General features: G+C 40.6%; 1 protein-coding gene across 2 annotated transcripts in view; it reads left to right on the plus strand.

Moving 5' to 3' along the window:
- The first annotated feature begins 7,575 nt into the window (after positions 1-7,575).
- Positions 7,576-18,350, plus strand: part of NUP58 (nucleoporin 58) — a 46,158-nt gene continuing 35,383 nt past the window's right edge. Inside the window, exons 1-4 of one of the 2 annotated variants that reach the window (XM_041766889.1) lie at positions 7,576-7,866; positions 12,638-12,780; positions 16,656-16,805; positions 17,445-17,582. In XM_041766889.1, coding sequence (XP_041622823.1) covers positions 7,760-7,866; positions 12,638-12,780; positions 16,656-16,805; positions 17,445-17,582 — 538 coding nt within the window. In that variant the 5' untranslated portion in view covers positions 7,576-7,759. Of the gene's footprint in view, positions 7,867-7,938; positions 8,338-12,637; positions 12,781-16,655; positions 16,806-17,444; positions 17,583-18,350 lie in introns of those variants that run through there. The other variant, XM_041766890.1, reaches the window with a different exon arrangement.

An 18,350-nucleotide genomic window follows, 5' to 3' on the forward strand; every position in this document is an offset into this window, starting at 1 on the left:
CTTAAATTGGTATATTAAATTTAGCTATGAATAACAGAGACCCAACTATGATGACTTAACACAGAAGATGATTTTTCTTTAATTTAAAAGAAGTCTGAAGGGGTACCTGGGTGGCTTAGTTGGTTTAGCGTCTGCCTTTAGCTCAGATTGTGATCCTAGGGTCCTGGGATGAAGCCCCACGTGGGCTCTCTGCTCAGTGTGGAATCTGCTTCTCCTTCTCCCCCCTGCCCCTCCCTCCTCTTGTGCTCAGTCTGTCTGTCTCTCAAATAAATAAATAAAATCTTTTTAAAAAATTAAAAGAAGCCTAAAGGCAGGCAAACCATGGCTGGTATGGTGACTCTATACTATTTTTCTGCTATACCTTCCCACTCACCCTTCTGCTACACCCAACACCCACCTCCTAAGACTTTCATTCTTAAGTTCTTCACAGACCAGGATGGCTATCCATGACCTAGCCATGTGTCTAAGTCCCAGGCAGCAGGAAAGAAGGAGGAGAATGGTAAAAGGGATATATGGTAGCTACTCCTTTAAATGAGTCATACTCATACCTGAGGTGAATCTCAAGTCTTCCCCTACACTCAACTGGCCACAGGTAAATAAATGTATGCCACTTTGAACAAAATTGGGATTTTTTTTTTAAGGGAAAAGGGAAGCATGAAAATTAATGGCAACAAGGTAGCTTCCCTCATTTATTTTATGCCGACATTGCCAAGATCCTTTTCCTGACCTTATTCTTATTCAATATCATTATCAAGTCATGAAAACAACCTTTTCGAGTCCCATCACCCACAATCACCAAAAGGAAGGACATAATTTCAAAACAAATGACCATATTTAAAATTAAATATAATTAGCTTCAGGCTTCCTGGTTATTAGTTCAGTCAATAATAGGTCATGTGGAAAAAAAAAATAGGTCATGTGACTTTTGATCTTGGGGTTGGGAGTTCGAGGTCCATGTCAGGTATAGAGATTACTTAAAAAAAATAAAATCTTGGGACACCTGGGTGGCTCAGTGGTTGAGCGTCTGCTTTCGGCTCAGGACGTGATCCCAGAATCCGGGATCAGGTCCTGCATCAGGCTCCTGCATGGAGTCAGCTTCTCTTCCCTCTGCCTATGTCTCTGCCTCTCTCTGTATCTCTCATGAATAAATAAAATCTTAAAAAAAATAAAATCCTTAAAAATAAATAAATATAATTAGCTTCATGTAAAACTTCCTGTATTGCTTTTTTTTTTTTTTTCATTTTTTGGGTGATAGGTAAAAGCTATATCAGGAAACAGATCATTGCTGTTCTGATCTACTGTTGGAAACTTTTGTTTTAGCTTTGGACTCCAACTTATTTTGAAAAATTTCAAACCTGTAGAGTAGTTGAGAGAGCAGTACAATGAACACCCATATATATCTTTCTTGTAGAGTCACCATTTATTGACATTTTGTCACATTTTCATTGATCTATCTCTCCATAAATTTTGTTGTTATTAGATCTTTTGAAAATTTAATAGGATTTTTAAAAGGAAGGACAGTACCTAAATCTTTAAAGTTAATAGATTCCCAGGAATCTATTATTCAAGATAGGAATCTATAAATTCAAGACAGAGGTCAACTGGTTATACATAGGCTCTAAATTATAAATTCTCTCTTGGTTATTTCAGAGGATCAGACCATAAATATTGCAGATCCTCTTAAACAGACTTACAATTCCAACTTCCTTTCTATGTTAGAGCCTCTCAAATGAGACTTCTCAAAGAGTTATCCTGATCTGAACATACCATGGAAACAAACCTTTTTAGACATTTTAATGCAAGTCGAAATTAAATTGTTTTTTACAGGGCAGCCCCGGTGGCTCAGAGGTTTAGTGCCTCCTTCAGCCCAGGGCGTGATCCTGGACACCCAGGATCGAGTCCCAAGTCAGGCTCCCTGCATGGAGCCTGCTTCTCCCTCTCCCTGTGTCCCTGCCTCTCTCTCTGTGTGTGTCTCTCTCATGAATAAATTAATAAAATCTTAAAAAAAATAGTTTTTACAGTGCTATTGCCTTTCAGATAATTCAGTTTGATTATGACATTAACAATGTCACCATACAGCCAGTAAATCAGCAAAAGATGGGGTTTCTTAGCATGATTCTCGTAATATAAAAAACAAGGGGAAGCAAGATGATTTGCTATGTAATTTAGAATCTGAATCATTTGCTTCATCTATGGAAAGCAGTAATTCACATAGAATTGATACATGGGTTCAGGTCCCACAATGTCAAAGAGGAATATTTGAAACATCCTTTAGAATAGGATATGTACTCTAAATAAGGATGGTTAAGCCAAATTCCAGTGCCCTATGGTTTTGCCTGGCTGCATAGGCTTTTGGCTTAAATAGGCATGAAGCTTATATTGACATTTTACTATCAGGCTTTCCATTGAATAAACAAACAACTGGCATATAGAAACTGCTTTCTTTGGAGATTTATTTCTGTAGAACAAAGGATGAAAAGTGTTTTCTTTTTTGCTAATAGGACAAACAGAAGAAGGTATATGAAAAAAGGTCTTTCAGGTCCAGTCTCGCACTCAGTGTATCTAGGGCCATGTAATAGATGGTAACACTACTATTTGTTAAATGGTCCACTATCTATCTCAGTAGTGCTCCTCTCTGTAGCATCTTGGAGGTTACTGCTGCATAATTTGAACTTGTATCTGCCAGGTGGCTCAGTGGTTGAGTGCCTGCCTTTGGCTCAGGTCATGATCCCGGGGTCCTAGGATTGAGTCCTGCAACAGGATCCCCATGGGGAACCTGCTTCTCCCTCTGCCTATGTCTCTGTCTCCCTCTCTGTGTCTCTCATGAATAAATAAATAAAATCTTTAAAATAAACTTGTATCTGCCAGATACAAGACAAGAAACGCTGTACTAAAACTTTTATAAAGTTAAAAGAATAATTTGCTTGTCAATTTGAGTGGCTTCCCCAAAACTCAAACTTTTATCTGCATCATATTTCTATTTTATTTTATAAACTTACTTTTATTTTATTCACTTAGTTTTTTGAAGGTAGACTCCACACCCAACATGGGGCTTGAATTCAAACTGTGAGATCAAGAGTTGCATGCTCTACCAACTAAGCCAGTCACGGGTCCCATATAAACTTATTTTTAAAACTGTTTTTTAAGCAGGGGTTGTTGGGAAGATGGCAGAGTAGGAGGATCTTGGGCTTACCTAGTGTGGCATGGCCACCTAGAGAACACCTGCATTGACACAAATGACCCAGAAAGCAACCCAAAGACTGGAAGAACAGACTCTCCACAGACACAGACAAGAGGCCACAAGAAACAGATCCATCCCCTCCGACACACTCTTGGCAAAATCCCATCAAAGCAGTGCCACAAGCCTGGCAGTGTGCAGGCATCCCAGACAAAGGCCAACACCACTCCAAAGTGAGTCTTGCTCTAGGGAGAAGGGAAGATAACAAAACACCAGTCTGTCTGCGACCCCAGCAGTGGGCTAGGGGCAGGCAGCTACTCTAACTGCACGCCCTATCCACTAATAAAAGCTTCTCAGGGGACAACACAGGGAAAGTGCCCTGCAGTTTGGTGCTCTTTACCTCTGGCAAACATCTGGTCTGACTTAACTCAAGTCCAAGGCAGCCCCAGACTGCCCCACTAACACCAGACACCGGACTCCACCCACAATAGGTAGAGAGCCATCACAGATTGTACTGACAGCAAAAAAAGCTTGGCCACAATAGGATACCCCTGTAGCAACATACATAGGAGATATCCCCAAAGCACCATTTTCTGGTAAAAAGGAGACATTGCACAGTGGGGCACTACAGGACCTCTTTTTCATAAAGCCACTACTTTCAAGTGCAGGAGACATAGCTGACTTTCCTAACACATAGAGACACAGAAACAGACAAAATGAGGAGACAGAGGAATATGTCCCAAATGAAAGAGCAGAACAAAATCACACAAAGATCTAAACAAAATGGAGATAAGTAATAAGTCTGATAGCGATTTATTTATTTATTTATTTATGATAGGTTATTTAAAGTAATTTTCATAAAGATACTTGGTAGAATTGAGAAAGGAATGCAGGATCTCCATGAGACCCTCTACAAAGAGATAGGAGACCTAAAAAAGAACCAATTAGAGATAATGAACTCATTAAATGAAATTAAAAATAGACTACCTGGAATAAATAGTGAACTAGAGGAAGTAGAAGAATGGATCAGCAACCTAGAAGACAGAGTAATGGAAAGTAATCAAGCTGAGCAGATGAGAGGGGAAAAAATATGCAAAATGAGAACAGACCCAGGGAACTCAGTGACAATGTCAGACACAATAGTCACATGATAGAGAGAGAGAGAAGGGAGAGAGAGAAGGGAGAGGAGAGGAGAGGAGAGGAGAGGAGAGGAGAGGATGGGAGAGAGAGAAAAGGGGGCAGAATATTTATTTGAATAAATAATAGCTGAAAACTTCCTGAATCTGGGGAAGGAAAGAGAAATCTGGATCCAGGAGGCACAGAGAGCCCACAAACAAAACCAAATCAAAGAGGTCTGCATCAAGACATAAAGTAAATAAGATGGCTAAAAGTAGTGATAAAGAAAGAATTTTAAAAGCAGCAAGAGAAAGGAAAGCAGTTACTTAAAAAGGAAACCCCATAAGAGTATCAGTGGATTTTTCAGCAGAAACTTTATAGGCCAGAAGAGAGCAGCATGATATACTGAAAGTGCTAAAAGGAAAAAAATCTGCAGCAAAGAATACTCTATCCAGTAGGGTTTTCATTCAGAATAGAAAGATAAACTTTCTCAGAAAAACAAAAGTTAAAGGAACAAAAACAGCCACATCCTGGTCACACATGATGCCATTGGTCTGTGGGTCCCAAAGTCACAGTCCGGCTGCCCTCCTGCCTGAGTCAGCATGCACTGCCAGCTACCTCCTCAATGTCAAGTCAACACATCTTCACCTCAAATCAATACGAACTCAAACTGACACTCTTCCCCTCAAATTCCAGCCCTGGTGGTCAAATCTGTCCACAAAAGTGGCCATAATGATGACAGTATAGAATGAAGCAATCGAAATAGTGACACTAATTCTGTGGAATATATAACAGATAAAAGGAGTGTTCTAGGCTGAGAACATCTCCAACAAACACATCAAAGAACATACAGCATGATCTTGGTTACGAAAAGAAACGAGCCTGGGGAAAATAAAACAAGATGAAATCAGAGAGACAAACCATAAGAGACTTAAACATAGGAAACAAACTGAGGGTTTCTGGAGGGGAAGTGGTGGGGAATGAGGTAACTGGGTGATGGGCATTAAGGAGGGCAGGTGATGTAATGAGCATGGGGTGTTACATAAGACTGATGAATCACTCAACTCTACCTCTGAAACAATACACTACACGTTAATTAATTTAATTTAAATTAAAAAAAGAAATCCAAAATAAATAAAACTGTTTTAGATTTACAGAATGATTACAAAGATAATTCCTATATAGTTTCCCCTATTTTTTTAAAAAGATTTTATTTATTTATTTGAGAGAGTGAAAACTAGAGAGATCACAGAGGGAGAGGCAGAAGCTCACTCACCACTGAGCAGAGATCCCAACGTGAGGCTTGATCCCCAGAACCCTGAGATCATGACCCTAGCTAAAGGCAGCCACCCAACCAACTGAGCCTCCCAGGTGCCCCTAGTTTCCCCTATTATGAACAAAAGTAGTCCCTACATTTTTGCACGCTCTTTCCATCCAGCTAATCTTACGTGTTTTGTTAACTAATATATAAATTGCATGTGCCAGGCATTTTGATCTTACAAATTTTATGCTGGTCTGGTATTCTTCAAAAGTTTTGGAAAGAATGGAATTAAAAGATGTAGGGAGCCATATTTTACCTTCCTCCAAAACTCATCTGGTTCTTTTTTTTCCCCCCAGGCAAAAGTACCCTAGATTTCCTCTCTAGTCCTCTTATTGACCATCTTATTAGTCATCACTAATAGCATTCTCTAGATCATTGAAGATCTAAAACCCTCAATATTTTTTTTCTCCTCCTGTTCAATCATTACGAAATTTTTCTACCATAGTTCAAATATGTCTCCTTTTAAATTATTATGGTAACCTCCATATTTAAAATGCTATTTAGTTTCTTAATTAAACAAATACAGAGGTGATGTATAAGTGCTTAGGCTGCCATAACAAAATACCACAGACCGGGTGGCTTAAACAACAAAAATTTACTTCTCACGATTTTGGAAGCTAAGAAGTTCGAGATCAAGGTGCCCATCAGCTCTTTTCTTAAGGAGGATGCCTTTTAGCTGTCTCCTCGGAAGTGGAGAAACAAAGAGTTCTCTAATGTCTCTTCTCACAAGGGAATTAATCCCATCATGAGGACCCCACCCTCATGACCTCATCTAAACCTGTTTACCTCCCACAGGCCCTACTTTCAAACACCATCACATCGGCGGTTAAGGCTTTAACACGGGAATTTTGGAGGGATACAGTTCAGCCTACAGGAGGCAGCAATGCCTGTCCAACCTCAACGCCGGAGAAAGAGCTGCATGAAGAGGCGTCGTGAGAGGTGAGCTTAGAAATGTTTGCCATATGGAGGATAAGTGCCAGAATACAGTGTTCCATCAAGGCAGTGCAATGGTGAGAATTATGTTTTAGGAAAGCAACTCTGGTGGTTGCTTAGGGGATGAATTTTATTGGAAGCAATCACAGACCGGAAAACCCATTTGCGGGAGAAATGTAATAATCCCTGAAGGAAAAACAAAGACCCACATTATCACAGTACCTCAAATGCACCACTGACACGGGAATCTCTTCCTTAAATCTACATTTTTCTTATCTTTAAGGGTTGCTCACGGAACCCTTGAATTCCACACTATACTGTGCTTGTTTCTGTACTTCTCCCTTCCACCTTGTGTCAGCAACGCCAAGCCCAAGGCCAGAAGACAGCCACGACGGGGGTGCGGGGGGACACCTCCCGCGACCGGCCGGGCTCCCCAACACTACCCCGCGGGACACGCCGCAGCGCCTCGAGGACTTGAGCACGTCCTCGGACTTCCAGGGGTTTGCGCAGCACCAGGAGGCTGGGCACCCCACCCCCCACCCCGCAGAGGCCGCTCTTTGAGCCTTCCTGTGCCTAACGGGCTCCGAACACTGCGGAGCGCATGAATGAATGATTATCGAGCGATTTCCGGACCGTCAGGGCGCAGACAGCTCCCCGTCCCTCTCCGGGACGAGACGGCAGCAACCAGACTGGGCTCGGACTGCTCACTCGGGCCTCCCCCGCTCTGGGATTCCGCGCATCCCCGGTAGCAGTAAGGACAGAAGCAACAGAGGTCCAGCAGCCATAAAGTACAGATTACGTCAACGCATATGCAATTCAGAGCTGAAGGAAACGGCTGGGCTCGTGTCTAACGCGGAGCGCCCACCTTCGCAGGGAGCCGGAAGCGCGCCCAGAATGCGGCGTCCCGGGATGCCCTGCGCGGCGCGCCGGCCTTCCCAGAATGCCCTGCGCGGCGCGCCCACCCGCTCCCACCCCAGGGTGCCTTGCGCGGCGGGCTCGCTCCCGGCGGGCTCCGCGCGCGCGGCGGGCGCCGAACGTGGTCTCGGGTGGTTGCCCCACCCACTTCGGCCTTGTCTAGTCCGCGGCCGGGGCTTGAAGTTCCCGCCAGGTCGCGCCTGGGCCAGAGCGATGCGGCTCGGCCGGCCTCGGCTTTGAGAGAGGAGCGTCCCGCACCCCTTGCCGCTCGCCGACGGCGCCGAGCCTCCGCAGCCATGTCCACGGGCTTCTCCTTCGGGACCAGCACGCTGGGCTCCGGTACCGTAGCCGCCGGCGGGAGCGGCGCAGGCGGCGGTTTCTCCTTCGGGACGGGGGCGTCTAGGTAACCGCCCTTCCTCAGCTTCCCGGCCCGGGGTGGGCGGGCCCGTCCCTCTCCCCTCCCGCTGGCTTCCGTGCGGCGGCCCGGGCGGGCTCCGGGCTGGGAGGCCCCCGCGTCCACGCGCGTCCCCGCGGGTCCCCGCCTGCATCCGCACCCGGTGTCCGCCGCCCGGGCTCTGGCTGCGGGAGGGGCCTGGGGTCTCCCGCCGAGCCCGCGCCGCGCGGTCCGGCAGTCTGAGGCAGAGGCGTGTGAACGGCGTCCTGGCTTACTCGGGGCGTGCGGAACACGACGATTCATAGAACCTTTTGAGGAGGGCAATTAGAAGTTTACCTCTGGTAATTCAGGTCCCGTAGCAGGGGGTCGGTAGGGTCTTGGACATCCCAGCGCTTTCATGATTTCGTGGTATTTTAAACGAGCTCGAACCTTCGTACCTCACGGAACCGTATCCTTTCTTGCCGTTTTTTCCTGTTTTAAGTAAGTTTTGCAGCATTCACTGGTGGTAATTTTGGACATTTTGTGCAAATTTGCATACGTGAGAGCCGTGTCGTGATGACTCCCATTGTCTTCTGCTGATGCCGAAAAAATGTCGGTAGCATATTTATCGTTTTTGTGCAACCTGCTGAACCACCGCTTCGGGCGGTGACGACGTACATACAGCTAGCAGAGGTCCAGAAAGAGTCCGTGAGAAGAGCTAAAAGTCAGCTTCGTGGTAAGAGATTGCATCTTTAGAATTCAGTCTTTTAAAGATAGAGGTGGAGTTCATTAAATCAAGAGGTGTGCGCAGAAAGTGTTTCAAGGTATCGCCCGAAGCTTAAGGGATATGATTGCAGATTAAAAAGGCAAAAATACCTTTGTTGTTTTAGGGGGGGGGGGCAGAGACTACATAGTCAAGTAAAAAATCTGGGGATTTCCTTTAACATCCACTTGTGGATCCCTCTGCACGCTTAATTAACAAGACCTGATAATTGACTTCCCATTGGCTTTGCTTCCAGGGCCACCACCCTACCCTGTTTCAAGCTTGTGTCATTCATGGACAGATATTTATTGAACACACTCTTGTGTGCTAGACTCTGTCTTAGGTGATGAGATAAATTAGGGTCCTGCTCTCCTTAAGCTTACATTCTTATGAAAACACTTAGGATTTCTTCCAGGTTTTCATCCAGTAACCCTTCTCATATTTGATGACAACTATTTCTCATCTCCTGCTTTGATTAATTCAGTGGAATTCCAGTTGCCATCTTAAAAATCTATTTTGATGCCAGTCCTTTTTTTTTTTTACCACATTATAGTCAGAGTCACTTTTTAAAATTCCCATTGCCTACCTCTCATGATTTTTCATTATCCTTGGAATGAAGTAAAAAATACATCTTACCATTACACATAAGACCCAAATATTCTGGAATCTCTTCAGACTCACTCTAAGCCCATCTCCTCCTTTCAGTTTGCTCCAATTCAGTAATACAGACCTTCTATGAAAAAAATAATTTTACATCATTATCCAGTACAAAGAAATAACTGAAACAGAGTTTCAAAGAAAGATATTTACCCTTACTTTATGTGATGCACCTTGATATTTTCTGTTCTGTTCCATTTCGTTTTTTAAAATGCTGATTGTGATTGGCTACATTGATCTTATATTCCTAATGGCTCCTAATCTTAGGTTGAAAAATGCTGCTGTAGCAACTAGTGCATTTTCTCAGTTTCTCAGCTGGGCTTGGTCAAACCGCTTCCCATTTGGGGGCAGGTCCCTCTGATTGGAATTCTCCTCCCACCTCCTGCCTTATATAACAAGCTAGTGTATACTTCTGGGACTCACATGTTGACATCTCCAGAGAGGTCTCTAGATCTGCAAATGTAGAGGAGGTTTCCATCCTCATTGTACCTTGTAACATAGTACCTATCACAGTTGTATCAGTTTACTGTGTTTTTTGTAGACTTACTTTCTGATCCCAGCAATAGAATGGAAGCTCCATGACAGCGAATACCTTTTCATACTGTTTTTTTCTGTAGACACAGTGGAGCTCAGTACACATTTTTTGAATGAATGAATGATTGGTTAATCTCTTTCTCTCTGACTGGAAACTTCCTGAAGTCAGAATCTGAGTCTTATTTACCACTCCATTCTCAATCCCTATGACAGCTCCTATGGAGAGGACTTTAATAAATATTTGTTGAATGAGTGAAAGATTTATTAGTGATCAGCTATAAACATGTACACAGTCTTCAGAAGGGCTTAGATAAGGGGTGCCTGCTTCAGTCAGAACAACATGCAACTCTTGATCTTTGGATGGTGAGTTCAAGCCCCATGCCGGGTGTAGAGATTACTTAAATAAAATTTAAAAAACAAAAATTTGGGCAGCCCTGGTGGCGGTTTAGTGCCGCCTGCGGCTCAGGGTGTGATCCTGGGGACCTGGGGTCGAGTCCCACATCGGGCCCTTGCAGGGAGCCTGCTTCTCCCTCTGCCTGTGTCTCTGCTTCTCTCTCTCTTTGTGTGTCTCTCATGAATAAATAAATAAAAAATCTAAAAAATAAAAAAATAAAAAACAAAAATTTTAGAAGGGCTTAGATAAATGAAAGGAAAGACAGTCTAACACTTGTCTGGTAGAGTACTGGTTTGGAGATCTAACTGCCCCAAGTACCATCTGGTGACTTGGTCTCTTAAGTAAATCATTTTAGCGAAGTTACTCCCCATGCCTCAGTTCCCACATCTGGAAAAGGGATAATATTTATCTCACTGAGTTGTTGAATGAGGTAAAGCGTATAGAGTACTTAGCATCATATCTGGCACTTGATAAGTGTTCAATAAATGTTACTTTTTAAGTCCACATTAGGACATGCTGGAGAAGTTAAAACCTTATTCCTGACCTGCTGGAGTCAACTTGGCTTTTCTGTAACACATTCTGATGAGTCATTGGCAGATAATAGTGGGTTGAGGCAAAAATTGGTCCTGTCTGGGGTACCTTTTGTTAAAAGAGGTAAATTTCTCTGCAACAGAGGAAGTTCTCTTTTGCTTTTCTAATACCACTTTGATGTATTTCTTTGGTAATGTTTTCACCTTTAGTTATGAAACACTTCATAGTGTCTTCAGTTATCTTAAGTTGTCAAGAAATCTTAGGTATTTTAATTGTCTAAAAATACATAATTTAACTGTACATCTTTTGTATATTTGTGGAATAGCAGTAAAACCAAATGGGATCAGTGAATTATTTGGGAGGAAGGAGAGCATAATAACCATTTTCTTAATTTGGGGTCTTCAGAATTTGCCAGTGTTTATTAAAATACCCTTTTAATTCAGTTGATTAAGTGTTTAAAGATTTGTGCTTTGTTGGGGAGACCTTGTAGCCTTGTCCTGCCTAACCCTCTGTACTTCACACACCTATTATGCTCATAGAGCTTGTTTTAAAATAAGTGATAAACTTAGGGTATGCTCCCTTTTTTCCCCTCCTACTCAGTTTTGATGACTGATTCGTTCTGTTCTCACAGTGCTTGGCTGGCATAATACCTTGTATATAACGTGTTTAGTTGAATTTATAAGTGTTCCTAATGACGAAAGTAGTAACAACACTTATTAAGTGAATTCATCATGCATAATCTCTTAATCTATTGCAAAACATCTGTTAAGTGGGCAATATTATTCCCATTTTGCACACGAGGAATTAGAGGATCAAAAAGGCTAAGTGATGTAACACAGGACCCAGGACATTGGGGAGCTGGTACTGGAACACTGCTGCCTCCTTAAGTTGAAATGTCTCAGACTTTTAAGCTTTTTAAAATTGATCTTGGCTTCTCTTATGGAGATTGTGTCTGTATGGAAGAGCAGGCCGACCTAATAAAGAAACCTGTATAGGATGAATGGATCTCCCATTATGTTATGTGTTGTTATAATCTCTCTTGACTCTTCCACACAATTTTTGGAGCGTCAAATTTTCAAGATTTTTTATTTTTATAATTTGCTCTCCCACTGTAGATAGCAAATATGAGTCCCTGAGTTTTGATGAGAACAGTTGAAAGTTCTGAACTTTGTTCACATCACTTGTTATTATCAGCTGTTCTTTTTAAGCTTTCAAAAACTCTAAAGTGTATTTCTGCTGATGAACACATAATCTGGATAGAGGGTAATCTTACTTTGCATTTTACTCTTGCCAGGTTATGTTTAGTCTTCTTCCTCTTCCCACCCCTACTCCAGTTCTTATTGCTGTTTTGGTGGCAAGAAAAGTAACTGCAACTCCCTCTCCCCCGCCCTACTCCATGAATATGGTGATAAGTAATAGAGAGGTGGCAAAGGGAATTTAGGATAACTTTTCTATTTCTGAGTATGTTTTATTTTTCCTCATATCATTAGTAGTTGGGGAAGAACAGGTGAATTTAGAGATATGAACTGTACATGAGTCATTTAAGGGGAAAATGACCTACATTCATAGGATTTCCTTGTGGCCATATTAAAGTATGCTAGCTTTCAATAAAACTTATGAAAGCAGTATATGTATGATACTGTTTATGATTATTTGGGACCTGAAATCTTAATTGTTATTGATTATGCTTTTTTTTGAAGACCAGTCTCATATTTTTTGAGACTAATTTTGTGTGTACTTATTTTAAAAGAGAACAGGAAAATATTTGAATTTGATTGGTTAAAAATAGTTAATCCCTTTTGTATTCTATGGAGATATATTAAATATGTTAAATGAAAGGTACTTAATCTTGAAGAGTTTTTATTTTTCTTAAGGAAATACTGGCTCTAGTAGACTTTTTTTGTGTTTTTTTTATAAACAAGCAACACTTCTGTGGGGCTCAATTTTGGAACTCTTGGAAGCACTGCAACTCCTGCAACTACATCTGCTCCTTCAGGTGGTTTTGGAACTGGGCTCTTTGGATCAAAACCTACCACTGGGTTCACTCTAGGAGGAACAAATACAGGTAAGGAGGATTGTCCCACTTGCAGGGAGTTGGTATGGGTATTCTTTAAGTTCTCTTTTATAACTCTTTCCTTTACAAGGATTGTCATTGGCGACAGATCTAAAAAATGGTAAATAGTACGATGAAAAAATATAGAGGGATGTGGAATTAAGGGCCAGTGATAGGCCTAACATTGGTTATAATCTATTTTAATGTAAAGAAGGAAAGCACACATTTAGGGGTGCCTGGGTAGGTCAGTTGGTTAAGCATCCAACTCTTTGATTTCTGCTCAGGTCATGATCTCATTCTTGGAATGAGCCCTGTTCAGGCTCAGTGGAGAGTCTCCTTAGATTCGCTCTCTTCTCCTAGACCTCTGCCCTCCCTGCTTGTACACTCAAGCTCTCCCTCTAAAATAAATAAATAGGGTATCTAGGTGGCTCAATTGGTTAAACATCTACCTTCTGCTCTGGGCATGATCCCAGGGTCCTCGGGGAGCCTGCTTCTCTCTCTCTGCTTCTGTTTCTCTTTCTCTCATGAAAAAAGAAATAAAATCTTTAAAAAAATCTGAAAAAGAAAAATATATTTAAAGAAATAAGATCTCTCTTTGTTTAGTAACTTTTTTTGGAGTATACTTTGACATAAAGAAGACATACCTCTTTAAATATAGTAAATTAATTTTTATGTTAGATTATATAATGCGGTGTTTTACCTTAGTGAAGATAAGTTTACCAATTTGGACATTAATTAATTTACATATGTAGGACCAGCAGATCCTGTCTTGCTATAACATAATTTACCTTCCTTAGAGATGTGTTAAGTTTTTGTATTATTAAAACAATTGTTTCAATGGGAAAAGGGCAAGAGGTCAAGTTTTCTGGTAGACGTTTCAATAATAAAATCCTGTTTGTTTTTTAATACTTGAAGATATTTTGTTACTAAAAATACTTTTCAGTGGTGCTGCCGTTTAAAAAGTTTACTTCCTTGTTTACTCTTTTGTTCTCTACCCTCAGGGCCTCTTGTTCTCTGTTACTGCTTTTTGCATTGACCTTCTAGCTTTGAGTTGCAACTTTTCACAGCCACACATAGAAAATGTAAGAACTGCAGGAGTAAATAGACCAGCCAGTGAGCTACTTGATACAATTCTGTGTGCCAGTGTTTGCTTGGAGTAGCTTTTTTTCCTCCTTGCCTAATGTTATAAGCAGGAGTTGTTTGCATTTATAAATATTACCTAATTTATCAAATTATATACAGCCTGTAATATGAAAGCCAGTGCTATAGGAAGAACATTTGAACATAGTGGTTATGGTGGAGGATACTGGTTGTTGTAGTGTTATTACACTCTGAGGATGACTCCAAGTCTTGCCATTGTGATAAACCCCAAAATATGCCATCTTCCATTGACGATTAAATTTTATTTCTTTTTGTCCCTAGGAATAGCAACAACTATAACTACAGGATTAACTCTGGGTAAGAATTTTTGAGGAAAGATCCCAGATCTGTGGTTTTCTACTCTTCTCTTAAATCTCACAGAGCTGGGGTATAGATCACAGACACTGACTCACCACAGAACCTTTTGATATTGGAGTTTTTTTAAAAAGTCCATGACTTTTTAATTCAGAAAGAAACCTTAAATACAGAAATGGTCTTTCTGTAGAGATTTATTTCACATTGTATTTTGTAGTCATTTGAGTCCTTTTGGGAGGTGGGGGGAAGCAATAAACTATGGGCCAGAAGTCTTGGAATTAAACCCTGCTTGTACCTCAAATCATTGTGAGGTCTTAGGTAGTCATGTATCTGGCAGCTTTTAGTTATCTATAAAATGAATGTATTGGACTAAAAAGTTTTTGGATTCCCTTCCAGCCCCAAAATATCATTGTTCGCTGTAGTGATATGCCAAAGAGGATGTGAGTGAGTAGGATGGCAGTTAATGTCAAAGGAAATGAATGAATGAAAGGACAGTGAGGAAACTCAGTTAAAATTAAGTAAAATTAAGTAAAAAAAAAATGAAATAAACTAAAGATGGTAGCCTTTCTTCATTTGGATGATACCTGTTATTAACAGAAAGCGTAACACATCTATTTACTACTAGAGATTTGGACAGGATTGGCTTCAGGGGGAAGCATTTGGATTCTCTTATTTTTCTGAGATTGTAGAACCTCTACAGGATTTTAAAGCACTGTATCCTGGCAGGAACTTCTGGTTGTGGTAAGGGCAATCCAGAAGTTTTAATTTCTGGCAGCTGCTTGGTGCTCTGAAGAGAAGCCAAAATGCAGGTCATATATATATATATTTTAATGTTTTTAAGCAGCTACTACTTCCTGATTCTCGCCTTAGGTATACATAATACTTTGAACATTTTGTATTAGCTGTAGGTGTGGTGATGGTACTGATGGTGAGGATTGTACTGATGATGTCAAGAATTGCTGAGTTGCATGAACAAGGCATTGTTCAATGTTATGAGGTGAAGGTGATTTGCGGGTATAGTAATATGTTCTTATATGCTCTAACAGATAAATGAAAGGCACCAAGGAAGGCAGAGGAAGAAAAAAAGCAGGAATTTATTTTGGGGACAGGAAACATTGCTGATGGAGGAGTGGAAAGGCCTAATCATAAAGGGATCCAGGGGAATAGGAAAAGTACTTGGTTCTTGGAGTTAGGATTCAGAAGTGGGAATAGTAGGGAGAGGGGAAGTGAGGAGTATGTTAGGACTAGATAGGAAAGGTGGTTGTGTGCCAGGCCTTTAGATGCTGCTGTAGAGATAGTATAGAGCTAGTGAGAGCTTTCAGTCAGGGAGAATCACCAGGGTATTATTTTTTGTGTGTGTGTTTTCTTGTTTTCAAAGTAACTGAACTAATTCCAAGAACATATGTATTAAAGGTTAGAAAGGCTGATAGCACAGAAACAAATTAAGAGGTTATTATAATAGTTCTTGAGAGGGAGATGACCTGAGCTAAGGATTTTTGTTTCTGTTTTTAAAGATTTTATTATTCATGAGAGACATACAGAGAGACAGACACAGGCAGAGGGAGAAGCAGGCTCCCTACAGGGAGCCTGGTGTGGGACTTGATCCCAGGACTCCCAGATCATGACCTGAGCCAAAGGCAGACACTCAACCACTGAGCACCCTGGTGCCCCTGAGCTAGTGTTTTTGAGGATGCTTGTGCTCCAGGGATATTTCTGCAGTAGAATTGACAGGATTTGTGACTAATAGAATACAGGAGGAAGGGACATCAGGGTCATATGGTTTCTGGCTTGAGCAACTGAGTGGACCATGGCAGGGGATTCAGGAAAGTATTTGTATAGAGAGATGTAGAGGTGCAGAGGGAAGAGATATCCAAGTAAAGCTAACCAATGGAGGCTCTGATAGGTATACATTTAGACTCATGTTCCTGTAGTTGGAAATCTGCAGTTAGGAAGTATGGGAGCAGGCCTGGAGCTGTAGGCAGTATCATTTAAGAAGTGGATGGAAGAAGGAGATGGACAAAAGGAGTCTGAAAGGTGTGGTAGCAGGAGCTGACAGAAACAGAAGGAAGAGGAAGCAGTGGAGAATGGTTCAAATATCCTTGGAGGGGAGGAATATCTTTCTGCTTAGTATAGAGAAAGGAAGGATAAATGCTGTTTTGGGTAAATCCAGGGGTAGAACTAAAATTGGATTTTAATATTACCACATTGATTGGACTGATTTTTGCCTTTCTTAAATCACAGGGTCCTGTTTTAAGTATTCAGCATGATTTGGTCCCACCTTTTATGTTTTCCTCTTTTATACATATACAAATACATAAATCTTTCTTTTATCTACAAAAGTAGGATCACAAACTTTTAGGGATCCTAATCGAAACTGGTATAATACATACACAGTTATGGTAAAATAGGATTTGTCTGTTTGTTTGACCCAGGAACGCCAGCCACTACGTCTACGTCTACAACAGGTTTCAGTTTAGGATTCACTAAACCTGCCGCATCTGCCACACCATTTGCTCTACCTATTACTTCTACCTCAGCTAGTGGTCTTACTCTTTCGTCTGCTCTGACATCAACTCCATCAGGTGAGGCAGAATGCAAAAAGTGACATTTTATGGTTGAATTTTATTTTGTTTTTGGCTCATGAATATAGATATCCACATTTATTAAAGATAACTGATTTTGGAAAGTTTTTATTTCAATCATTCGGCAATTTTGACCTACTAAATGGCAGCAGGGGCCATCTTGGAAGTTGGTCTCTATTTACAGAGCAAAGCAGGGACCAGGTGAGAGGTAAAATGTAAAACTATTAATATCCACTTTGTTTTCAAGGAGTATTTTGATGACAAGAAAGGATAAGGAGTCTGTATAAACCTTGCCTGGGTTAGGATTCATTCCATTTTGAAGGCGAAATTGGTATCCTGGGTTGAAAACTCTTTATGACAATCCAGAATCAGTTACCTGATACCATTCTAGTATTACCCAGAACTCTTATTCCTGTCACTAGCTTTTGCTTTGAAGGTACTATTTTTCTTTATTCTTAAGTATATATAATTTTATCTTTAGTGAGTAGTTTTTCCCAAGTGTGAATTTTATCATGGATATGAGGTTGGCTGATTTGTTTGTTTTGGGTTTTTTGTTGTTGTTGGACATGTTTTGTAGCTTTTCTGGTGTTCTTAGAAATGATGTTTCCTTCTAAAGCCTTAAAATTTCACTTTTTATAGCATCTACAGGATTTACCCTAAATAATTTGGGTGGAACAACAGCCACAACTACTAGCTCCTCAACAAGCCTTTCCTTAGGTGGAGCCTTAGCTGGTTTGGGAGGTTCGCTTTTCCAGAGTTCAAATACAGCAACATCAGGTAATTGATGATATTCATTTTCCGAAATTGTAAATATTTATTTTAAAATTTATTTTGTCTTTTGACCTTTTGAACAGATCACTTTGTCTCTTTAACCTGTATGTTTTTCGTTTAGTATGAAAACTGAATTATAAAATGTTTTCCATACATAATTGGACATCTTAGCCACATTGTAGAATTAAATTTTTCTGCTTCTCAGTATTGACTGACTAGATAAAGAAGCAAAGAAGGGCCTGTAGTAAACTATTCTGGAGAAACTTGTCTTTTTAAAAATGGCAGTTGCATAGTCTTGGATCATCGAGTATCTAAGTTCATTGTAAAACAACTTGACCTTGTAAGTCCTGGTTATAAGAATGGCTTTCCGTTATAGATAGACTGAAAGGGTATTAGCATGCTTTGAAGGCAAGGTTTTAGAACACCTGTATTAAATTCATTACAGTCAGGCAAAAAAGACTAAAGTATCAGTTCTCTAGGCAGAGAATCTTTAATATTTTCTATCTTGGATTTTTCATTTCATGCTTATTTTGAAATTAGTTTCATGTTAAGGATTCTTCAGATGTTTTGAATATTGGAAATAAATAATAGAGTAAATATGATAGAATATATATAATGTAATACAATAATATAATGCAGCAGTGAGAAAAGCTTCCCTCTGATATGAAAACATTGTGTAATGATCTCAGATAGCAATATAACATCGAGAATTTCTGTTTAACAATTTAGTTAGGAAAAATTAGTAAGATGTTGAAATCACAGAATTTCCAATAA

This window comes from Vulpes lagopus, chromosome 8 (genome assembly GCF_018345385.1).
Source record: "Vulpes lagopus strain Blue_001 chromosome 8, ASM1834538v1, whole genome shotgun sequence".
Lineage (NCBI taxonomy): Eukaryota > Metazoa > Chordata > Mammalia > Carnivora > Canidae > Vulpes > Vulpes lagopus.